The sequence below is a fragment of the Eptesicus fuscus genome, chromosome 9 (genome assembly GCF_027574615.1).
Source record: "Eptesicus fuscus isolate TK198812 chromosome 9, DD_ASM_mEF_20220401, whole genome shotgun sequence".
Taxonomy (NCBI): Eukaryota; Metazoa; Chordata; class Mammalia; order Chiroptera; family Vespertilionidae; genus Eptesicus; species Eptesicus fuscus.
In genome coordinates, this window is record NC_072481.1 from 40,285,363 (window position 1) to 40,308,486 (window position 23,124).

Consider the following 23,124-nt stretch of genomic DNA (forward strand, 5'->3'; position numbering starts at 1 on the left):
CATAGGGGGTAGATAGAAAATACTTCCATCATCACCAAAAGTTCTATTGGTCAGCACTGGTCTAGTGGGACAGCAGATCCTGTGCATGTATTCCTGCATCTAACCCTCATTTAACCTTTTGAGGTGCATGTTGTTGCCCTTCTTTTAGACATGGGGGAACAGTGATCACCTGGTCAGTTGTAAAGCCAGGATTTGGACCCAGGTGTATCCTACTTCAAATCTATAAGTAAGTAACAGGAACCAGAATCAAAGCCACGGGTAGAATGGCAAAGTGGTTTAGAGCACATGGCTTGCAGTATGGCCTATCGACATTTAAGCATAAATGTGGACTTTTTTTTTTTAACCTCTCTGTTCACCATTTCCTATTCTGATGGAGACGAGTGGCAAAACAATATGTGTGTGCACATTCCTGGGATGAGGTAGATGCTCAGCATATGGTGGCTGCTGCTGTATTGAATGGGAAAGCTGAGCTCTAAACAAAAGAAGCAACAGGACCAGAAATAGACTATAAATTCAGAATCATTTGTTTTGGAAACCTCAAGAAGGAAAAAATTAAAATCAGTGAGGCATATGCAAAGAGGGCCCAGGACTGTGAGCATTATATTATTTATCTATTGCCGTGTAACAAATTACCTAAACACTTAGAGCCTTAAAATGACAAACATTTCTTATTTCATAGTTTCTGAGCGTCATGGATCTGGAAGAGGTCTGGCTCAGGGTTTCTTATGAGACTGAGGTCGAGCTGTTGGCTGGAGCTGCCTTACCCGAAGGCTTGGCTGGAGCAGGAGAAGCAATTTGCAAGAGGACATAGTCATCAGGCTGTTGGCAGAAGGCCGTGGTGTTCCTCTGGATATTGGCTGGTCATATTGGATCTTCACCATGTGATCTCTACACAAGGCTCCTGAGTATTCCTAAGACATGGAAGCCAGTTTTCCCCAGGGTGACTCACCCAAGACAGAGAGAGAACAAGTGCGAGAGACAGTCCAGTCTTTTTATAATCTATGCTCACAAATGACATGTCATCACTTCTGCCGTATTCTATTTGTTAGAAACACGTCACTAAATCCAGCCCACTCCCACTGAGAGAGAAATTGAGCTCTGCATCTCGTAAGAAGGAGCATCAAAGAATGTGTGGACATATGTGGAAACTATCACCAGCACGAACTGAGCTGAGCGCCCAGAGCTCCCTTTGAGCAGGGGGCATGGATGGATCAACCAGCATTAAAGATACAAAGTCCAGGCACATAAATACCACTTTACCATCCAGGAACTTGAGTCAGATCCTCTAGGAGGGTAACAGAAGGCCTGACCTTTTCAGAGGAAGAAATTGGCACCAGTGGGACATATCAGGTATATGTGGTCGGGGAAGGAAGGGCCCACCATCAGTATTATAATGGGGTGTTAAATCATTGTGCAGGAAGACTTTCTCCTAATTGGGGCATTGTGTTTGGGGAGGGAGGCACCAGAAACACCTATTCAGAAATACTTCCAAAATTACATTTTTTTATCTGCCCTAAATCCACCTCCTTTCCTTCACTTGGCCTCAGGGTGAACATCAGGGGAGGGGAATAAAGGAATTAATGTTTATTGGACACTTACTATGGTCATTTTTTTCTCATAATTATCCTATCAGATGGGTGTCAAAGGCAGATTATTAAAATATGGTACACTCCTATTTGTGCATGTAACTGTCCATAGTCCTGAATCTCAATATTCTCTAGCTGAGAGGTCTCCCAAATGAGGATGACCTACTCAGACAGTATGCATAAAGATTCAAGTGAGCTGAGGGATGGGGATGGGGAGATACACTAGGCCTCTATTTATATATTTAGATTTAAAATAATTAAAATATTAATATTTTGTTAGATGTATTATACAGATGGACATTGATGGTCCTACTAGACCTATTTGTCACCTATCCCTGTGAGAAATCCTGAGGAAAGTGCAGAAGGGCCACCTCATTCCACTTTGAGTTCTCCACAGTTTGTGGATTTACAGATTATGTTATCTGAAATACTAAATTGGGTGAAGATGAGGAAAGTCTTCTGCACCAAATAGAGGCTCACTGCTCACCCCAGAGCTGAGTACTTAAAACAACTGTCTAGCCCTAGGCGGTTTGGCTCAGTGGATAGAGTGTCAGCCTATGGACCAAAGGGTCCCAGATTCGATTCCAGTCAAGGGCACATGCCCCAGTTGCAGGCTCCTCCCCAGCCCGGGCCCCGGTCAGGGTGTGTGCCGGAGGCAACCTATTGATATGTTTCTCTCACATTGATGCTTCTCTCTGTCTTTCCCTCTCTCTTCCACTCTCTAAAAATCAATGGAAAAAATATCCTCGGTGAGAATTTAAAAAACAACAACAACAACAAAACAACTGTCTAACATAAAGATGGAATATGCAATTGTTTTTCAGAAAGTCAAGGGTCTGCAATTTGCTGACATTTTCTCTGGTGAAACCAGCTGTTGGTAGTCCCTTACAGCTAAAACACGATTAAATTCCACCTGCAATATAAATTGAACTTGAAACTAGACCTTTAAAAAACAGTTTCAGAAAGCATTAAATCAAGGTTTCCAAAAACATAACACTTTAGTGTGAGCAAGCATTTTTGTCTCATTAATAAATTATTTTTATATTATTGTATTTTTTTATCTCATGCTTTGTAAAAATCCCCATCTTAAAAACCTCCATTTGTGTGTATGTCTTACCCATAAAATATTAATACAGAAGTAACTAGATAATTTGTAAATAAAAAATGTTAATAATTGGTATTGGATGCTCAAAATTTCTAATGCCAATAGGGGCTTATGATTATAAAGTATTGATCTAGAGCCCAGTTATTTCTCCTAACATGGTTGAGACTTGTGCTCATTCTCTTGAAACAAATCTAAGTAAGGAAAAGGCAAGATGGGCGAGAGCAAAGGCAGAGACGGAAGAGATGGAGGCTCTGGAGAGCCACAGCCACTCGGGTGTTGCCAAGGAGAAAGCAAGATTAGTTCCAGAGTTGTGTTTACACAAGCATAGCAACCAGGGACAAAGCGACAACCTTCCCCAGCTAAACTTCTAAACAGACAGACTCAGAAGGTGTAAGTCAGGGGATACAGAGACAGGCAAACAGCCAGATAAACGATGGAGGTGCGGTGGGTGCCCCAGCAGAGTGCCAGGAAGCCTACAGGCTCTCTCTGTGGATGAGTTATTCCAAAGTGCTCCTCGCTTCTCTCTGCTTTTATTTTCTATCTTGATGAGAAATGTGCTGATTTCCACTCTGTCTCAGGACAAATAGAACTTTGACATATAGTTCATGATTTCCATAACTGATTTCACATCCTACTCTTGCCGGCTGCCCTGCATTTCTGACAGTTACCAATGGGTCTTTCCTCCCTCAGAGGTATGGTGGGGCATCTGCGGCCACCCCACCGTGCCCTGGATGCTACCGTCACGGGTGCTTTGGCTTCCATCTGACACTGTGGCTCGCACAGGTGTGCTTCTTGCCCAGGACACATGAAAGGTAAGTGGTGGAGCAGATTTGGACCCAGGTCAATCTGAGGAAGTGCCTTAACTAAATGCTCTTCCATATGTCAAGTGTTTCCAGCCTGAATACCCTTGATCCCCAGGCATCTCAATCAGTAGCAACATTTTGGAGGGAACCCCCAAGCTATTCTCAAAACCTCAAAAAGTTTCATAAATGCCGAAACCGGTTTGGCTCAGTGGATAGAGCATCGGGCTGCGGACTGATAGGTCCCAGGTTCGATTCTGGTCAAGGGCATGTACCTTGGTTGCGGGCACATCCCCAGCTGGGGTGTGCAGGAGGCAGCTGATTGATGTTTCTCTCTCATCGATGTTTCTAGATCTCTAACCCTCTCCCTTCCTCTCTGTAAAAAAATCAATAAAATATATTTTTTAAAAAAAGTTTCATAAAAATGCATTAGACAGGCTATTTCTTACAATGTTCGTATTGAATAAGAGCTTTCCAGGGCAAAGTCAATGATGTAAGAAAATCATATATGTGGTCATTGGTGGTCAGAACATAAGTAGGCACTGTTTATTGTTTTTACATAAAAAACAAATACCCTCTGTCAATCCCCTTTAACTTTACAAGCACCTGATGAAGCCAGACAGCCAGACATAAGTATGTGACCTCAGGCTGTTAATGTGACCTATTGTGCTTCACTTTCCTCATCTGTAAAACAGGGATGAAGACAGACTATCCCAAGGATTTTTTTTAATTGAAACATGCAAAGTACTTACGACAGTGCCTGACATGTAGTAGGAAGTCTGTGAGAGCTGTTGTTGTTGCTTTAGCCTTGTTTCCTCATCTGTAAAATGGGCTAATTCATGTACTACCTTCCCAAAGACTTATTGTGAGACTAAAATAAAATGGCACGAAAGTGCCTTATAAGCTACGGCATGCTCTGAAGATGAGCGAGTATGCTGTCACTTTTACTCTTAGGACTCACACATCAAACGAGTCTAGAACAGCATCTTCCAGCAGGGAAATTAAAAGCTTTGTTCTTTTGAAGTCAGAGTATGGCCCTTGTACAGATCAATGTTGCTGAAGCGAAAAGAGAGAGTTAATTACCTTGAGCCTCAGCTCCTTCCCTGCTGAGAGCAGAGCTCCTAGTGAGAGGAATGGCTGAGTGTGAAGGGGACGGGCTGCTGTGGGCACCCAGGGAAGCTCCAGCTCTGTTCCTGGGGTCAGACAACTTGACAAAGGCAGGGCTGGCTCTGAGGAGAAGGTGTGAACCTGTGTCATTGCAAAGGCCATGAGCTGTGATTGACTCCTCCCTGGGGAGGAGGAGGCCAAGGCTGCCTTCCATACCTTTGAATGTATGTGTGTTTCCCCATGTCAGGGCATAGGGTATTATGTTTGCCTACACTGGTATCCCCGTACCAAGAGGTATATAGACTCCATCTCAAATGCATAAAGTCACATGCACATTTGAGAATCTGTGCCCATGTACCTGTCATCTGTGGGTTTGCATGTGGATCCTGTGTCTGCCCCTGTGAGCACAAATGCACATCTATGTCCTTGCTCCTGGCCCAGTGGACATGGAGCTGTGTGGCTGCCAGGTAAGCCCACCTGTGTAATTCCACAGGCATGTAAGAGTCTATACACGCATGCACTTATGAGTCTGTACACGCATCTCAGTGGTGACCCAGAATCTGAGACAGGGCAGACTGTGGGGCAGCCCACAGGACATCTGTGGAGTTGGGTCTGGGAGATTCTGGGGAGTACCCCAAAGCTAGGAAGAGACAGGAAGATTTAGTTGAGAGAAGCTGAGTCCACAGCCAGAGGGAGCAAGGAAGAATGAACACTGAATGAGAAGAGTCAGAGCCTGGGCTGTGGGGAGAGAACAGAGAAGAACACGGTGTAGAAAGGGGGAAGCAGAGCATCTGGATAACAAGCCCACAGCTGGGCAGGCACAGTCAAGCGGGCTTTTTATTAACCAGAGATGCCTCCTTCAAGGTGTCACACCAGCTGCAGGGTGTGTGCACAGAAGGTATCGGTTTGAGAGCTGTCACACATGCACGGGGTCTGTATTTGCACAAGGCTTTTCTGGGGTTTGACATCTGATGTGATTGCATCTCAGTCATGTTGGCTTTTACCCAGAAAGCATTTAACCAGCACCTACTGTATACATGAGGTGCTTGGGAGGGACCAGAATGGAGTTCTATTCCCTGGGCTTAAGGTTCTTCTAAATGGAGGAATGAAACATGTAGAGAAAAATTACAAACAATATGAAGGAAGTAGTTAAGAGTTCTACTTTCTAGATTTGTCTTCAAGTCTGAACTCTGCCTTTCACTATCTGTGTGGTCTTGGACAAGTTATTTATCCTCTCTGAGTTTCATTTCCCTCATCTATGAGATAATAATAACAATATCACTAGATTGTTGTGAGAATTAAAGAAAGTAACATATATGAAATCACCAAATAGAATGTGAAGTTTGAAGCAAATGTGGATGATGTGGGCTTGGTCAGGCAGGATCCTTGGAGGAGGAGGGGACTGACCATGGTGATGGGCAAGGCTCAAGAATGTGGGTGGCCCTGACCTCCACGTGGGACCTCTCTGGTCCTTATACCTTAGCAGGATCCAAACGCCCAGCTCCCTTGAATCTTTAAATGTCAGGGCAGTGGTGGACCTAGAGAAACGAACCCAACCTCTCATGTTACAGAGACAGAAACAGACTTTCCAGAAGTTTCTGGAAGGATGAGCTAAAACAGTGTGAAGCACTCTACGGAACTTCTGCACACATTCTAAGCCCTCCTGATTGGCAGAGCTGCTATTAGCTGACCAGCACCTTTTTCAAACAAGAAAAAGGGTTGGGGTTTCCAAAGGGTGACCAGCTTGGTGAGCTATCGGCAGCTTTTTGTGAAAGTGGTTGGCACGCAGAAATGTCTGACCCTCTGACCCAGAGCCCTCAGGCACCCTCTGCAGACCCACCACCCATGCAGAGGTGCTTAGACAAAGGCAGAAGCTCTGCTGCCTGCCCTATGTGCCTCTCTCTTCCCAGTCCCCAGCCTTCTCATCGCCTATTAAAAACATAAACACATGTTGTTCTGCTACTGCCATAGCCACTGGGAGTTCAGGAACAAGGAGTCGAGAGCCTTCTTCCTTAGAGCTCCTGGCCCAGTGAGAGAGCGTGGAAACAATCAGGAAGGTAAGAAGTTGCTCCTCGATGCAGGAAAAGGCACAACAGACAAGGGCCCAACTACTCGCATGTGACAGCACAGAGCCAAGGTTTTCCTCAACAAAGCCAGCTCCACATCGTTTGAACAGTCTTTCAAAACTGGCCATTTGTTGGGCATGACTTAATATGTATTCATGTTTTATCATGAAATACTTCAGGCATTTAAAAAACCACAGGTTCAATGAACAACTTTGTACCAACCACCCAGCTTAAAATAGAAAGCTGATTGCATTCTCCTTTCTCTCAGTGGTAACCTCTCTCCTGAATTTGGTGCTTATCACTCCCTGGTGCGTTTTTATATTTTTATTGCATATGTACATATCTACAAATGATGTTTTGTTTTACATGTTTTCAAATTTTATATTAGTGTTACATCCTATATGGATCACTCCACAACATTTTTTGGTTTTGTTCAACATTCTATTTTTTAGATATGTCCATGTCAATGCCTAGATCTCTAATCCCCTCATTTTTGCAGCTCCATAGTTATCATTCCATTGCATGACAACATCACAGTAGTGTTCTGTTTTTCCTGGGGGTAGACACTTGGGGTGGGGAAGCAGAATCACTATGTCTGTCTATTAGAGTCCTCCAAGAAGCACACACCAAGATGGGATGAAATGTGCAAGAAATTCCTGTGAATGAGGAGGGAGGCGGGGCAGTAGTCAGGGAGAGCCTTCACTCTATAATGCAGGTCTGACATATAGGAAAGAAGTGTGAAGGAAGAAGGACTATGTTGAAAGAGCTTCTGACTATAGTGCAGTTCTAAGAGAGTCTCAGCTAGGCCAATAGGGAGTCTCCAAGCAAAAGTTGTCCATTAGAGGTGCCCATGAGAGACAGGAATGGCCCAGCCCAGCTCTGATACCCCTCTGTGCTCAGTCACTAGCTGGGAGCAGTCCAGGTGATGTGGCACAATGGAGCTGAAGGTGAGACAGCCGGAGCATTTGTCAACCATGCTCCCCACTGTGAGTTCTCTTTGGTGGTGGTGGGGGCGGGTCCAAATGGGTCCATACCTTCCATGGATGCCATATCGTCCATGGGCAGAGAGTAAGCAGAATCTTACTCTACCTAGGAGACTCTCATTCATTCATTCATCCCCCACCTTAAGAAAAAAAAGTGAGATGTTTGAGAAGGTCATCATAAAAGTGTCATCAAAGCTAGGTCCGGAAGGTCTGTTTCAGGCATCGCTACAGTCTCAGTGAGCCACTTCCATTTGCTTCTGGGTGACCACCTTGAGCTCTGTGGCCAGGGATCTACAGTCAAGTTCCCAAGGGGATCCTTGGTAGAGGTCTGGAGTCATGCAGACCTGCATTTCATTCTTATCTCTACCACTTGGTCATTTATACAAGTCATTTTGCTGCTGGAGGGCTCACTTTTCTCATCTGTGAATGAAGATAACCATACCTATCTCAAAGAGTTGTTCCAGGGATTACAAGCAGTGATGTAAGTATAGTGTCCAACACACATAATCATTGCTTTAAAAAACATTAGTTCCTTCCCATGTCTCTCTAGGCCATCGTTAGGGGTATAGAACCCATTCTTGGGAACAATCATTTTTCTCAAACTGAGAAATGTTTACAAACTTAGAGCCCTAGTTCTGCAAACCCCAGCTATCTACAGCAATCAGGGTGAATCGAAATGATCTCCACTGAACCTTCTTGTTCACACCCATCACTCTTTCTAAAGCAGCATTTGTGATTAATCTCACTCTAGGGCTAAATCGGTCCCAAGCGCTTCCAAGGCACTTGATAAAGAAGCTCTCTGATTTATAGCAAACACCATTATTGAGCGGTGGCAGGGAGAGGCCACGGGGGGATTTGTCTTGCTGGAAACTGTCCACTGGAGCCATTTCTTCTATTTTCCTAGATAAGGGCTCAATTTATTTCAAAGTAGATGAATGGGCCCCATTTTTGGTTCCCTTGGTGGGATATGAAGAAGAGAGCAGTTGGACAATTTTTTAAATAAAGAGTAATACTTAATATTTTAAATTAAGGAAGCTCTTTACAGACATCAGGATTCGGCAGAAGACTAGGCATATAGCAGGTCCTCAATAAATGTTTGTGGAAGTATATTATCATCTCATTTAATCCTCATGGTGAAGTATAGCGAGTCCATTCTTCCCATTTGCGAAAGGCAGAAAGTGAGGTTCACAGGTAAAAAATGGCAGAGCCAGGACTCTAACATAGACCCAGACCTGACCTTCACCAGCCACCACACCATCGCCCTCGGTGGTCCAGGAGCAGAGCCACCATATCTAGTGCTTGAGCACAGACACCTAAGACGCTATCTCAGAATGAAAGCTTGGGCAGCCAAGGCTGTACATTCTTTTTCATTGAGTCTTTGGGTCCATTTGGTTCTAGTCCAGAACATTTAAGGAACATTTGCCTCTCCTTACAGCCCCTCTTTCACACTTCTACCTACTCTGAGCCTGGCTCTCCTCTCTAACAAACCGTATGGACGGTCATTTTGTCTTTGCTTGAACATTTCCGGTAACCGAGAGTTTCATACCCGGTGGAGCTGTCCATGTTTGAGACCTCTTCTTACCGGTATATTGCCCCATAATGCAATTCCCTGGACCTCAGACTTAGTCCCAGGCAGAATAATAGCCATGAAATGCTTAGGCTCAGGAGACCTAGTTTGTGTCATGCCCTTTCCACTTACTTTGTGACACTGGAAAAGTTATTTAATGCATTAGTAAAATGGAACCAATAACATTTTAACTGAGCTCGACCAGGGGAGCGCTGTCTGTCTGTCCATGTGTCAGAGGGGTGGGAGGTAAGGAAGGCTCTCCAGCTTGCTGGGACATTTTAAATACTAGTTCAAAGAGAGAGAATTACCAGCAGAGAACAGAGCACCAGGGCAGGCAATGCCTGATTCTTAATGTTATTTTGAGTAGAAAACTGGAGACTGTTGAAAAATCCATCTTATATTTATCTGTTGGCATTCTCTGCCTTACAAAGAAATCTCCTAAATAATTTGAGGCTGGGCGAGAAGTGTATCTCCTCTCAGATTTTGGCCCCAATTTGCCTTTGTAAATCAAATCATCTTTGGAAGTTACATGGACTATAAGCCACAAGGTTGAGAGGGGAAGAAAAATAGCCAGTAGTGACCAGTTACCATGTGCCAGGCCCCTACCTGCATAAGACCACTGCCTCCTCACAGGTGCTCTGGGGGGACTGACATTACAGAATATTTGGTGGCGTGAAATTCGTCCTGGAAAGTGAAGTAATTTAACTAAGGTCTATCTTATTTGAAAGATATTTCTCCACATCACACTGTATTTTCACCCATTATAAACCAACCAGCCAGCTAAAAAGCCAACCTACCAACCCCTAACACCTCCAGATGGCATTAATCTGGGGTCTACAAGCTTGAAAGGGTGAAATGGTCCAAACCATGAGGTCTGTCTCTGGGCTCCAACCTCTTCGTTCATACATGATGTGGGACAGTCATAGCCACTCATAGAACTGTTGCAGGCATCACACCAGCGCATGCATGTTAAGTGCCTTCGGGGCCGGGTTTGTAGGAGATCTCAGAAATGAACCATGGCCCTCATTACTGCTCTGGTCACTGATCATGTTGTTAGTGGCTTCATCTCCAGGGCAATCAGACCTGAATGACCCTGCAGAGCACATCTGAGCCCTGAGGAGGCTTCTCCAAGACTGGCTTGTCTTCCCACTCATGCTGCCTTCACATGTCAGCTCCCGACAGATTGCTGTGTGTGGACGAGGCCAGGAAGTGTTCCTCGCAATCTGTCTGGCTGTTAAATAAGCTCCTTCTCCTGGATGAGCAGTCACGTGTGTGCAAACACCACTTCATGCCTGGGCTATGATTTCCAAGTCAAAACTCTGCTGCATGGGTGGCTATGAGGTCACTGCAATCCAGAGCCTATGAATCACAGATTAGAGGTTCAAAGCGTGAGGCTGCTCTAGGCCTGAAAGGGAAATGATTAGATATTGTACTCGAGCATGTGTATTGCTACCTGGGCATCAGAGGATCACTTTGCATGTCACCATCATTAGAAGAGGTGGTACTGTGAAGGGACAATAAGCAACTCATGCCCAATACCATAGTTTACAAGCCCATTTATACCTGAGCTATTACTTCCTCAAAACAACCTGAAGAGCTAAGGATTATTAGCACTATTTGCTGTATAACCTGAGCCAGTTATTTCACCTCTCTGAACTTCAGCTTCTTCACCTATAAAGTTGGGTTGTTCTTGGTATTCAATAATAATAATAATAATAATAATAATAATAATAATTGATAGCTAACTTCACAGTTTGGGTTCCCCCAAAAGCAGGCCCTTAGGCACTAGGTAAGGTACATAGGCACTGGGTGGTTTATCTGGAAGTGATTTCAGGCAGCATGCATGAGAAAGTGAACAGAGAGAAAACAACCAATATAGTATGCACTAATGAGTGCTTTAAAACTATGAGCAACTGAGGGGACCCACAGGGGAACTTTGGACAAACTGTGGAACACACCCTAGAATCACCTCAGGAGGATGAGGCATTTACCTACTGACTCTGGTTGCGGGGCAGGGGGCAGTTAAGCCCTCTGCACTTCTGGGGATGTCCCTTCTTGTGGCTGGGTGAAATCCTGTGGTGCCTGAGACATCCCTCAGGAGAGAAGAAATAAGCAAATAGGGTTAGTGAGTCATTGGAGAGTGTAGACTGGTGGGGTTTTTCTATACCCTGCCATGGAGTGGTTGTGGGTAGAGTTGAAGCTTACAGAACCCTGGGTACTGAGAGGGGGGTGAGGTGTAGAATATCCCTGGGTGCATGGGTAAGACTTTTACCTTTGCTATATCATTAATAAAGTTCACTTCAAAACTATCTCAAGCATTCAAATAACTCATATGGCTTGTTTGATAGTATTCATTCATGTATACACATTCAGTCACTCATTGGACTTGAATTCATTGAGCACTCACTATGTGCCAATTTGTATCCTGATGGCTTCTGGGCCTTTGTCATGAACACCTTTCAGTTCATTGGTTGGTAAGAGATCAGTTTTGAGAAACGGTGTTTGAAGATGTGATCCAGGAAAGTTGCAGGGGTTATGGAGCAGGAGAAAAGCCTTGGGCACTAGAACAATGGAAGGACCCCAAATAAATGTTTCCCAAGTTGTCCTGACAATTGCTCTCAGGCTCTGTATGTGAATGTGCTGAAGTCGGTAAAAGCACAACCCTAGTTGAGTTCCTGGACTATCTATATGACCTTAGCCAAGTTACAGAGCCCTGTGAGCCTCCATTTCCTTATCTACTAACTGGGGGCAAACCCATGCCTTGATGAGCTGTTGTGAGAATTAAAAGGAAAGAAAGGTTGTGGTATCTTATCCTTAGCTCCAATTCTCCAAGTCCATCATCTGGAGAATGGGCTGGCCATTCCAGGAAAAAGTTGACCTTATTTCTCTTGATTTAAGCATCAGAATCAGGAACACTCTCTAGTGTTCTCTACGAGCATTATGGGATTAATAGAATAACTAGGTTAAAGGTACATACACTCATAAACCAGATTAAAATAAAACGTGCTACAAAGACGTTTCCCCTTTTCTCCCACTTGAGTAAGAGCAGATCATCATCAATTCTGGGTTGCATCCGATCAGGCAAATGGCCTTGCATTTGGAAATGACCTCTCCTAACACTCTCACAGGCCAGACTAAGCAATGCTGGAATATAGAGACATCATGGGTACAGCACTGCAGATGTTGTAGAAAGCATATACACATTATTTAAAACCTATAAGGATGCTGGGAAGTAAGTAGGGCAAATGCTACTGTCCTGTGTCCCCAGAGAAAAGAGTAAGACTAGTCCCGCTGCCCTTGATTCTCTCAAGGCTACTATACCATCCGAGGGGAAGAGTTGTGGAAAAAATTATATTCAACCTATTTTTTTCTGTGCCAAGATAAATTACTTTTAAAAATATATCCTTAAATATAGGATAACAGAACCCTTAAGTAGACCACCATCCATCATCCCTAACCTATAAAAATATGGTTATACTTTAATATATTGGTCAAAATTAATAAATGTAAATTTTATTTTCTTTTATATTCTGAAGAGAGAAAAAAGGCAAATCTGATTTTAGACCCATGCTGCATAGGACAAGGCCCCAGGCCCCTCATGATCTATAAAAATGGTATTGGGAATCTGCCAGGTATGCTTAGCAGTTCAAAAAGCCTAACTAAAAATTTTGTATTTTTCTCTCACATAATTAGGCTACCCAGACTAATTAAAATCACAAATTTTCCTTGTGGGCTGGAATTTTGGTACCTTCACATGATGAGCAGAGGTCCTAATAGGCCTGTGATGATATCACAGAAAATTCAGAGACCTGCAAGCAGGCGCACACCAACATATGCCCCATGCCCAACTAGCTCAGCTCCTAACTGCTAGCACAGCAAGAGATCATGGTTATGAGTACCTGGTCATGAGTCGACTCCAAACCTTCAAGACAGAAAACGTTACAGGGTAAAAGTCCATGCACAGAGAGCCAGGGAATGTAAAAAGATTCCCTGGTGGTTAAAGGCGAGGAGCTGAGGACTGGTGGTTAAAGGCCTCGCTGTGAGGACTGTAGGTTTTCCGGTGGAAGTTAGGGGGCAAGGGGTAAGGGTAGAACACAGATAGGGTTTTTTTTCTAGTAATGAAGTTAAGAGATATTTCTGACCACAGATTAAGGAACTCTCTAGAGCCTAATACACACACATTAACAGATGATAAACAGGAATTTTATCCTTCATGTATGTGAACATATGTGAATGGAAATTTTTACCACCTGTCCTAGACCATTAAAATGAGTGCTTTTAAATTAGGGGGCAAAGGGTATTAGCCCTGCTGTTTACAAGTGAGGGTGAAGGGAAATGAACACTCTCCGTTCCCACGTCCTTTATGAGATCTGCCCACTGGAGTGGCAGTAAATGAATGAAGAGCACAGACCTTGGAGTAAGAAGATGAGGGTCTGAATCTCAGTCCTGCCGTTACATGCTGAGCAGTGCTGGGCACACAGCTGCTTCATATTCTTGTGCTTCGTTTTCCAGCTGGAAAACGGAAGCAATACTTCCCTCTTCAAAGAATGCGGTATTGTCGAAAGAGCACTGGATTACAATCAATGAATCCGTTCCTTCCAACCCCATTCTGCCATTTACCTGAAGTGCACACTTGGATGACTTGCCTAATTCCTCCCAGCTTTAGTTTTCTCCCCCAGGAGTCAATAACACCACCTGTCCTTCCAATCTCATAGGTTGACTTTGAGGAAAGGAGGTAATTCAGGTGGTGGTGTGGAGGTGGATATCTTGGAAGTGGTAAAGCAAATAGGTTCATGCAAATGTATTATCATATCAATGTAAAACTTAGGCTACATTTCCTTGCTCAGATTAAATGTCATTTCAGAGCAAATCTTCAAGAAATTGTGTTTCTCGGCCTGCTGACAGAGGATAAGTGGTAAGGGGTTTCTAGTTGTTACTTAGTGGAGTCTGCAGCTGCATGTCTCCCACCATCCTCAGCAGCTCTGTTGGGTGGTGCTGGCTGTACCCATCCTCAGCATAATCCCATCCCCACCCTGGGGTGGCTCCTGGGGTGCTCCTCAGAGGGCGCAGTTGGTGTTGAAGGCTTTGTTTCAATAGTGCCCAGGTGAGTCACACCTCCCACCTGGATGTGAAGGAACCACATACGCTGGGAGCTGTCCACAGCCATCTTGACATCATCTGGGAAGAGTGAAGCCAGATTTGAGAACAACTGCAGAGAAAAGAGCCATTGCTCTGCCGATCTCATGGTCCTCCACTACATTGTGTCCGATGCTGGTGTCCTCCCAGGCTTTTCTGTTAGATGAGGCAATAAATTTTCTTGATTGATTTTGAGTTGCTTTTTTTTTGCTGTTCTTGCAAGTAATATCATCTTAAGGAATAGGACCATGTAACTGTGAGCAAGTCTCATCAACCCTCTAAAAGGTAGTTTCCTGATCTATAATGAGGGGCAAAATAACCCCTGTCCTATAGAGGGTTGCAGTGAGGCTCAATAGTGCTTGAAAAGTGCTTGGCACAAAGCTTGGTACAAAGAAAGCATTCGATAAATTGTGGCTATTTTTAGTTTGGCGTTCCAGACATTGTGCTAAATGCTTTAGTACATCATTCCCCTTAAGTATCACGTATGACCAATCGTATGAGGTAGGATTTATTATCCCCATTTCACAAATGAAGAAATGAGGGTTAGAGTTTAAGTGATTTGCCCAGGGTCCTGTGGCTACCAAGAGGCAGAAATGTCACCGAGTATTAGTGTTTCTCTTTTTTTAAAACCTTTAAACAGATGATTGATGTTGACTATACAGTATCAGTAAAATATTAATTGATGCCTGCAATGTGCCGAAAAGTGTTAGGTATTAGGGACATAGCCATAAATACACATGCTCTCATTGAGTTGAGTTTCAGAGGATACAGTCTTACAACTATCTATATTAGAAGAGATATTAGATTGAATGTGTGCCTTGGATTTACTGGCATCATGCTCTTAAAAACTGAGCTAACCAGCCAACACCTGCATCCTATGAGCACATGAAAAGCAATTAAGTTATGCAACTAAATGCAGAACATACAGACGTCATTTCCATATACAGCTTAAAATGCATGCACACATACTACATCCCAATTGCTATTTAATTTCTCCTAAAATCCTGAGCTAAAATTTTACATTTTTTTTTACATTTATTGATTCGTGTTGTTGTTGTTGTTTAAAAAAAAAAAAACTTCATATGCACTATTAAGGAATTACCTCTCTATTTTCTCTTTCTGACATGATGTCAACTTGCATATGTTTTCACGGAGTCTGAACAATACAATTAGATGTGACAATACAATGGACGAAAACCAGTCTAGGGTCTCCACTGCACTGTGTCCTTGGGAAATCTACAGGGAAATCTAATGGTGTATTTTACTGTTTACCTCTAGGTGACATTCTCCAGTTGTCTGTACGTGTTACGGAGTGCCTGGAGAAGAACTCCAGTCTCTGGGATTGTAAAGAACAACTATACGGAGAACAGTTCATCTGAACCTCCTCCTTCCAAGTGTTCACGTAGTGTCCTACGTGATCAAGAAATTCATTACAACCAACCTATATAGTAAGCCCTGAAAAACAAATAGGCTCTAAGCTAGTCTTCTTAACAACTAGATAAATATTTTGTCTTAAGAAAATGTAACAGCGTCAGGACATTCCCAAATGAGAAGTCACAGGCTTTCTGCAGGCAGGAGAGAGGTTCCTCTCTCCTTCCCTGCCTCCCCCAGTTTTCATGAGCATTTGCACAGAAGGGTCTGCGAGAAGGACATGGAGAATCACCTGCAGAAAGAGGCGTTTACCTGTATTGAAGCCCTACAATGAGGAAACTAGCAAACAACTGAGAACAGAGTTTGTTTCTTGTCTTTTGCTAGATTAGTTTTTAGAAATCTGTGAGTCATGGAAATGGACAGACGACTATAGCCAGACAGGTCTAGCTTGCTCTTTCTAGCTGAGAGACATTTAACCTTGCCAAGCCTGTTTCTCATTATAAAACAAGAATAACAAAATTTACTTTATAAGGTTGTGGAATAAATGGGCTCAGTAGGTATTCAACAAAAGATAGTTTCTTTCCCTTTCATAAAATCTCTAAGAAACTACTTAATATAATGTGTTTCAAGCGAAATGTTCCTCTTAGGAATATAGCCTCAACATCACTAGACTTCACCAGTTTGAAAATATAAATAATACCATATAAACAAGAACACATTTAAAAACTTATTTCCACATTTATGTAATACTAGTGACCCGGTGCACAGATTCATGCACATTAAAAGGAAATTAATTAGAAGGTGGCCGAGATGGGCTGGACACGCCCTGGAGCCAACCTCCCAGGGTCCTTCCCCAACATCTGCAGAGTGAGCGGGGGGTTCCCTCCGGCAGGTGGGATCCCTCAGGCTGGCCTGCAGGGATCGGGCCGGAACTGGGCTGAAATCGGCTCTCCGACATCCCCGGAGGGGCCCGGAGTGCAAGAAGGCACTCTGCAAAGTTGCTGTCGTACAAGGTGTGGAACACAAACACAAGTGTGCAGTAAACCAGATTTAGGGCTGACAGTGCCCCAGCAACAACATAACCCATGCCTGAAAGTGGAATCACACAGCCCCACAAGAAATCGGGCTCCCTCCTCTCTGGTCTCAGGGTGCGCCACCCAAGAACCGCTGCTGCCAAGTCACTGCAGCTCAGCAGTTCCTGCGTTGAGCGTCTGCCCCCTGGTGGTCAGTGCACATCATAGCGACCCGTCGGACGGTAGGAGGGACACTTAGCATATTAGCCTTTTATATATAGAGATAGTAATTTCTGAGTGTCACTAGGGATGTGACTTGTGCTCTTCCCTCAACATTGAACTGGGAGCTGGCTGCGCAAGGAGATCAACCTAGGGGCACAACCATCTCCTGCCTCTCCTGGTACAGCCCTGCACCAGGGCTGCTTCCCTTGAGAACCTGAGACTCCCAAACAGTAGCATCATCAAGGAGCCAAAATGACATGACTTTCCCTTGAGACGTCAGGCACCAGAAGCACACTGTGTCTCCCAGGAAAGGGCCTGCTCTCCCCTGTGTTCCTCACTCTATCACTCGGACCACAAATAAAATCACTTACATTTTCCTATGAACACAGCTTCTTCGGCTTCTGCCTGTAGTCGTTTTCCTGTGCTGTCCATAGTAAGCACCAGGGAATTCTCTCTCCCAAAGCCTCTATTCCATATACTCTACCCCAATGCAAACCAATCTCTCCAAACAGGTGCTTGACTGTCCAGTTCCCAGTCCATCCTAACCATCCAGACTCTGACACCCAGTTTAGACTCAGCCGGAGGAGCCCTCTCTACATAACAATTACTCCGCTTTCTGGTTTCTCTCCACTAGACGTCTGCCTTCCAAATCAAAAGCAAGTGTAAAACAGGGTAAAATGTGTAATATAAATTTATTCTGCAATGTATTTTAAAATAAATTAGAATACATCAATATTTCATGAAAAATATCTAGAAGAATTTAGATACATGATATATACATGATTTGACTGTGAATATCAATTCTTTTTTCAATTCAGTTTTTTAAAGTAACATGAAATGATAAGGATTGCTATATTCTTCATATATCCATTGTCTCACATATTTCAATTCAACTGCTAGTTCTTTTCTCAATTATTTATGCTCCTGATATTTGCTTCTGTTTTCCAATGGGAAGAGGATCCACTTTCTGTTTCTCAGCAGTGGTATTTAGGTCCTTTTTCTCTGATTCTTGAAGAAAATCCTTCATGGCGAGTTTGAACACTAATCGAGGGTCTGGCTCGGAAAGTGGTGGGCAATTGCAGGTCTCTCTAATTTCAAGAGCCTATAGAGAAAGAATACAACAGAATACAAAAAGAACACAAAGCAAATATACACATACATTTATTAACATTATTCCAATAATTCTTAGAATACTCTATGCAAAATAATAAAATGTAAGAATACACTGTATTTTTAATAAAATATATCTTAATGACAACACATAAAAGAGAACCACAGACAAATTCACGGTAAATAGTTACATTTTCACAAGTTGTTCACATAATAAAATATTTGGGGGAAAAAACGGCATCTGCAGTGACTGCCCAGTGTCCCACTGCGAAGAAGCAAGATCTCTTTGGTTTCAGTCAAACCAATCCTGACAACGAGTGTTTGGATTAGAAAAGATCTGAAGACTCTGAGAGACCGTTTTCAAGAAAGAGAAAAAAAAAACAGAGAACAGATGTCTGCGCATACTGAAGGAAGGGATACGTAACTGGGGCCTCTGCTGCGAACCTGAGGCTAATAGCCTAGGGAAGCAAGTAACCTAAGCAAAGCCAATCATGACCATTTTAACTCCAGAAAAACAGAATTCAGGAAGGGAAGGGAAGGGGAGGGGAGGGGAAGGGAGGGGAAAGGAAGGAAGGGAGGGGAGGGGAGGGGGAGGGAGGGGAAAGAAAGGGAGGGGAGAGGAGGGGAGGGAGGGGAGAGGGAGGGGAGACAGGAGGGGGAGGGGGAAGGGGAGGGGAGGGGAGAGAAGAGGGGGAGGGGGAGGGAAGGGGAAGAGGAAGGGGGAGGGGGAAGGGCAGGGGGAGGGGGAGGGGAAAGGGGAGGGGAAGGGGAAGGGGGAGGGGGAGGGGGAGGGGGAGGGAAAGAGGAAGGGGGAGGGGGAGGGGGAGGGGGAGGGGGAGGGGGAGGGGGGGGGGGGGGGGGGAGGGAAGGGAAGGGAAGGGAAGGGAAGGGAAGGGAAGGGAAGGGAAGGGAAGGGAAGGGAAGGGAAGGGAAGGGAAGGGAAGGGAAGGGAAGGGAAGGGAAGGGAAGGGAAGGGAAGGGAAGGAAAGGAAAGGAAAGGAAAGGAAAGGAAAGGAAAGGAAAGGAAAGGAAAGGAAAGGAAAGGAAAGGAAAGGAAAGGAAAGGAGTCTCAGCACACATGGCTCAGCGGTGTCAGGTGCACAGTATTAGACAGAACGTGAGAGCGCCACGTGCCACACCGGAAGGGGAACAGGACACCTCTGCGTGCTGCACAGGGTGTGACGGTGACGGGGAAGCTTGATGCTCATCCTCTGGGGAAAGGGAAACGGATGATGCCTGACACGGAACATTAGGAAGTAGTGCTACGTAGGATGACAGGAAATATAAAAAGAATACTTTAAGAAGGTTGAAACTGAAGGCAGGGTAGGGGGGCTGCTGCTTTTAGGAACTAGCCTTAGAAAACTATGTGATTCTTTAAAGTAGATCCATGGATGACTGTAAGACATAAAAACTTTAAAAAAAAGTCTTCATATCTAAAGGGTTTTAAAAGAAACATATTTAGGGGGAAAAACAGTTTCATTTTATATTACCTCTAACTTTTTTATAGTCATGCATGTTACGGGAAATAAATAAAGCAAGGAAAGGCAGTCAGTGCTTGGGGGATTAACAAGGTCTTAGAAAGACTGGCCAGGCAAGCTCTAGTTGATAACATCATGACTTTGGGAAGAGGGGGAAAGACCTGAGGCCATGAGAGACCAGGCCATGCCGTACCTAGGAGAGGAGTGCCCTGCACGCAGGCTGTGGCAATAGCAGCAGCGGCAGCAGCGGCAGTGAGCCGGGCGCTGGATGGGAGCTGCCTGAGCACTGGGAACAGGGAGGGAGCTGGTACAGCTGGGGCAGAAGGGATCTAGTGGGTAGGAGCAGATGACGTAGGGTCTGTTAGGGCATGGTAAAGACGGTAGGTTTTACTCTGAGCAGGCCTGCCCCAGATATCTGTGGGGTCCATGGCAAGAATGCAGATAGAGGCTCAGACACCATGTGTTTAAATATCTAAACAGCTGTAAATCAAGCTAATGAAGTACTACATAAAATATGTTCTATTCTCCCACACTTTCAAAATGACTCTGAAGGCCAGGTCCCAAAATTAGAATTCTTGAATTTTGGGACGTCTAAGGTTGGGGGGAGCCTACCCCAGCTCCTGCCACTGGCTCCAACTCCCTCTTCCCCCCCTCCCTGGCTCACCTGCACTGTGAGGGGCCTTGTGTGCGTGAGTCCAAGGGAAGAGGGTCCTCGCAGGCTCTGGAAGCAGGCTCAGAGTGTTTGGGCGAGGAACTGCATTACCTTAAGACCCAGAGTGCCCCATGGTGGGGCACAGGTTCTTAGATGGGTGTATTCCCTGAGGTTCCACAGAACAGGGGAGCATGCAGCCAGAGGCAGCCAGAAAGGGGTCCTGTAAATGGATGAAGTCAGGGCAGGAACTTGAGTCTAGCAGCACTTCTGACTCCAAATGAGGCTATGAGTTACCAAAATAAACTAAAGAGGAAAAAGTGTTCAAGTGAAATTCCTTGGTAGTAGGGTCTTGTCTCAATTTTCCTTGTATTTCACATCTTGCATCTATTGAGTGTGTTAAATAAATGTTCCTTAAAGTAAACTGAACTTGGAAAAAACACACAAAACAAAACAAGAAAGTATTTCCCAACTATGGCACTAAAGTAAAAAAGAAAGGCAGACCCCCGGCTAAATGGTGACCTGTCTGGACCAGAATACCTTTGAGAGTGAAAGGAGATGCTATTGATATTGACACTGAGTCATAGGCATACACTGAGACTGTCCTGGCACAGTCGGGACACTCCGTCTATTCCTGCTTTAATGCCTTTATAACCACACTGACATATTTTTCCAGGTGAGAAGCCAAACTGTCATGGCTGTCACTTCACAGGCCTAAGGCCTGGACTGGTATCAGTCAGCGGGACAAGCGTGGAGCCCAGCAGGAAACAGCTGGCACAGCTGAGCTTAGCCATGGGAGATGCAAAGCAGCAAAGGGAAGAACAGAATGTCATCTCCTAGAATTTTATATATTCAGTAAAAGCTCTTCTCTTCCCCTTACATTCTCTTTTCAATCTTTTTACAGTTAACAAACATTTAGAACACCACCGTGAGTAAGGTGCTAGGGACACACTGGTCAGAAAAGGCAGTCATGATCCCTGCCTCATGCAAATTACTGGGCATTTGAAGTGATTTTATAGTGTTGATTGGCTTTTACAAATTATCCTATGGAAAGCTTTATTTAAATAAAAGATGCTATTTTTAACCTCCATTTGAAGTTTGCCCCCAAAGTAGAATGATCTGATAAAAGAGTAAGAACAGATAATAATATTTGTTAGATAGGACCAAACTACTTTCTGCCAGAAAGGCTTTACCAACTTACAATGTCATCAGCATACAGGCATACCTGAGTTATTCATAATTTGTAAAACAGTATTCCATGATTTTTTATCTATAGAACCACATAATTTCAAACCTCAGCATCCTTAGCACGCATCAGATAAATTTACAAATGAGGAGACTCAGACCCAGAGAGGTTAAGTGACTGGCAAGGAACAAACACCTGCTCAGCGAATGTTTATAGCAGCTTTATTCATAATTGCCAAAACGTGGAAGCAACCAAGATGTCCTTCAGTAGGTGAATGGAAAATTTGTGTTATAGCCAAAGAATGAAATACTACTTAGCGCTAAGAAATAAGCTCTCAAGCCATGAAAAGACAGGGAGGAATCTTAAATGAAAAAAAAAAGCAAATCTCTAGAAATCTCTAGAGGTTACATATGTATGATTCCAAGTACATGACATTCTGGAAAAAGTGAAACTATGGCAATAGTAAAATAATATCAGTGACTGTCACGGTTATGGGGGACAGAGGGATGAATAGGCAGTGCATAGAGTATTTTTAGGGCAAGGAAACTACTCTATATGATATTATAATGATGAATACATGTTATTACACATTTGTCAAAATCCACAGAATCTACACCAGCAAGAGTGAGCCCTAATGTAAACGATGGACTTTGGGTGATGATGTGTAAGTATAGGTTCACCGGCTGCAACAGATGCAGCCTCGTGGGCAGCATTTTCACGGTGGGAGACTGTGTCTACGTGGAGGCAGGCAGGGGGTATATATGGAAAACCTCTGTAACTTCCGCTCAATTTTGCTGTGACACCAACATTGCTCTTAAAAATAAAGTCAATTTTGGAAAGCTGGCACAGAAGTAAAAAGGCTTAGAAACAAGGGATTATAACCTGATTTTGTTGTTGTTTTCATTTTTACTGCATTTGCACGACATGATTTTGTTTTAATGTTTTTTTGACATCACATTATACATTTCTTGTGTAAGTCTCTTAAGGAATAAATGTAGTTTGGAGATGTCTGAGCTACATTAATTACTAGGAAAACTATATATTCTTCATAAAGGCGTTCTATTAATATTTATTCGTTTGTGAACTGTTTCTCTCCTCCAACTATCAAGCAGAGTCCTGTTACGGATCAAATACATATTTATCAAATCTTCATCTATTTTGCATAGAAAGATTTTATCAGACATACTGGTGAAATATTTTTTTCTGCTTTTTAAACATTCCTTTCCATATTTATTTTATTATATTTCGGTGTCAACATCTTTTATTTTCATAAATGTAAATCCATCTTATTAAATATACCTTCACCTCTTTAAAAGTGAGCAACATTTTCCCACTGTACAGCTAGAATATGCCTTCCCATTTTACTTTGTTTTCTGTGTTTAACTTCATGCACTGCACATAATAGGCACTTAAATGGATGCTGAATTTTAAACAAGCATTTACAGAACACAAGCTATGAATAAATCATTATGACAAATGTCATAGGAAAAACACTCTTAAGAGTTTACAGTGTAAGAGAAGGCAGGAATGTACTCCATTAACAAGAATATACAGCTCTAAGAATCCCAAGTAAGACTTGGAATTAAATATGGAATTGGCCTAAAGATTCCAACCAGAGGGAAAGGAACCAACATTTACTGTTCACTTTTGCTGTGCCTTGCATGGTGCCAGGTATTTTAAAACGTTATCTAAACTGGTGCTATCATATGAACTATGTCCATGTCTGGTGGAAGGCAACTGATTGC

General features: G+C 43.6%; 1 protein-coding gene across 5 annotated transcripts in view; it reads right to left on the reverse strand.

The window, feature by feature from the left end:
- Nucleotides 1-17,733: 17,733 nt before the first annotated feature.
- Nucleotides 17,734-23,124, reverse strand: part of OMA1 (OMA1 zinc metallopeptidase) — a 43,970-nt gene continuing 38,579 nt past the window's right edge. For all 5 annotated transcript variants that reach the window (XM_054720733.1, XM_054720732.1, XM_054720731.1 and 2 more), the window contains one exon: nucleotides 17,734-18,058. In XM_054720733.1, coding sequence (XP_054576708.1) covers nucleotides 17,873-18,058 — 186 coding nt within the window. In that variant the 3' untranslated portion in view covers nucleotides 17,734-17,872. The remainder of the gene's footprint in view (nucleotides 18,059-23,124) is intronic.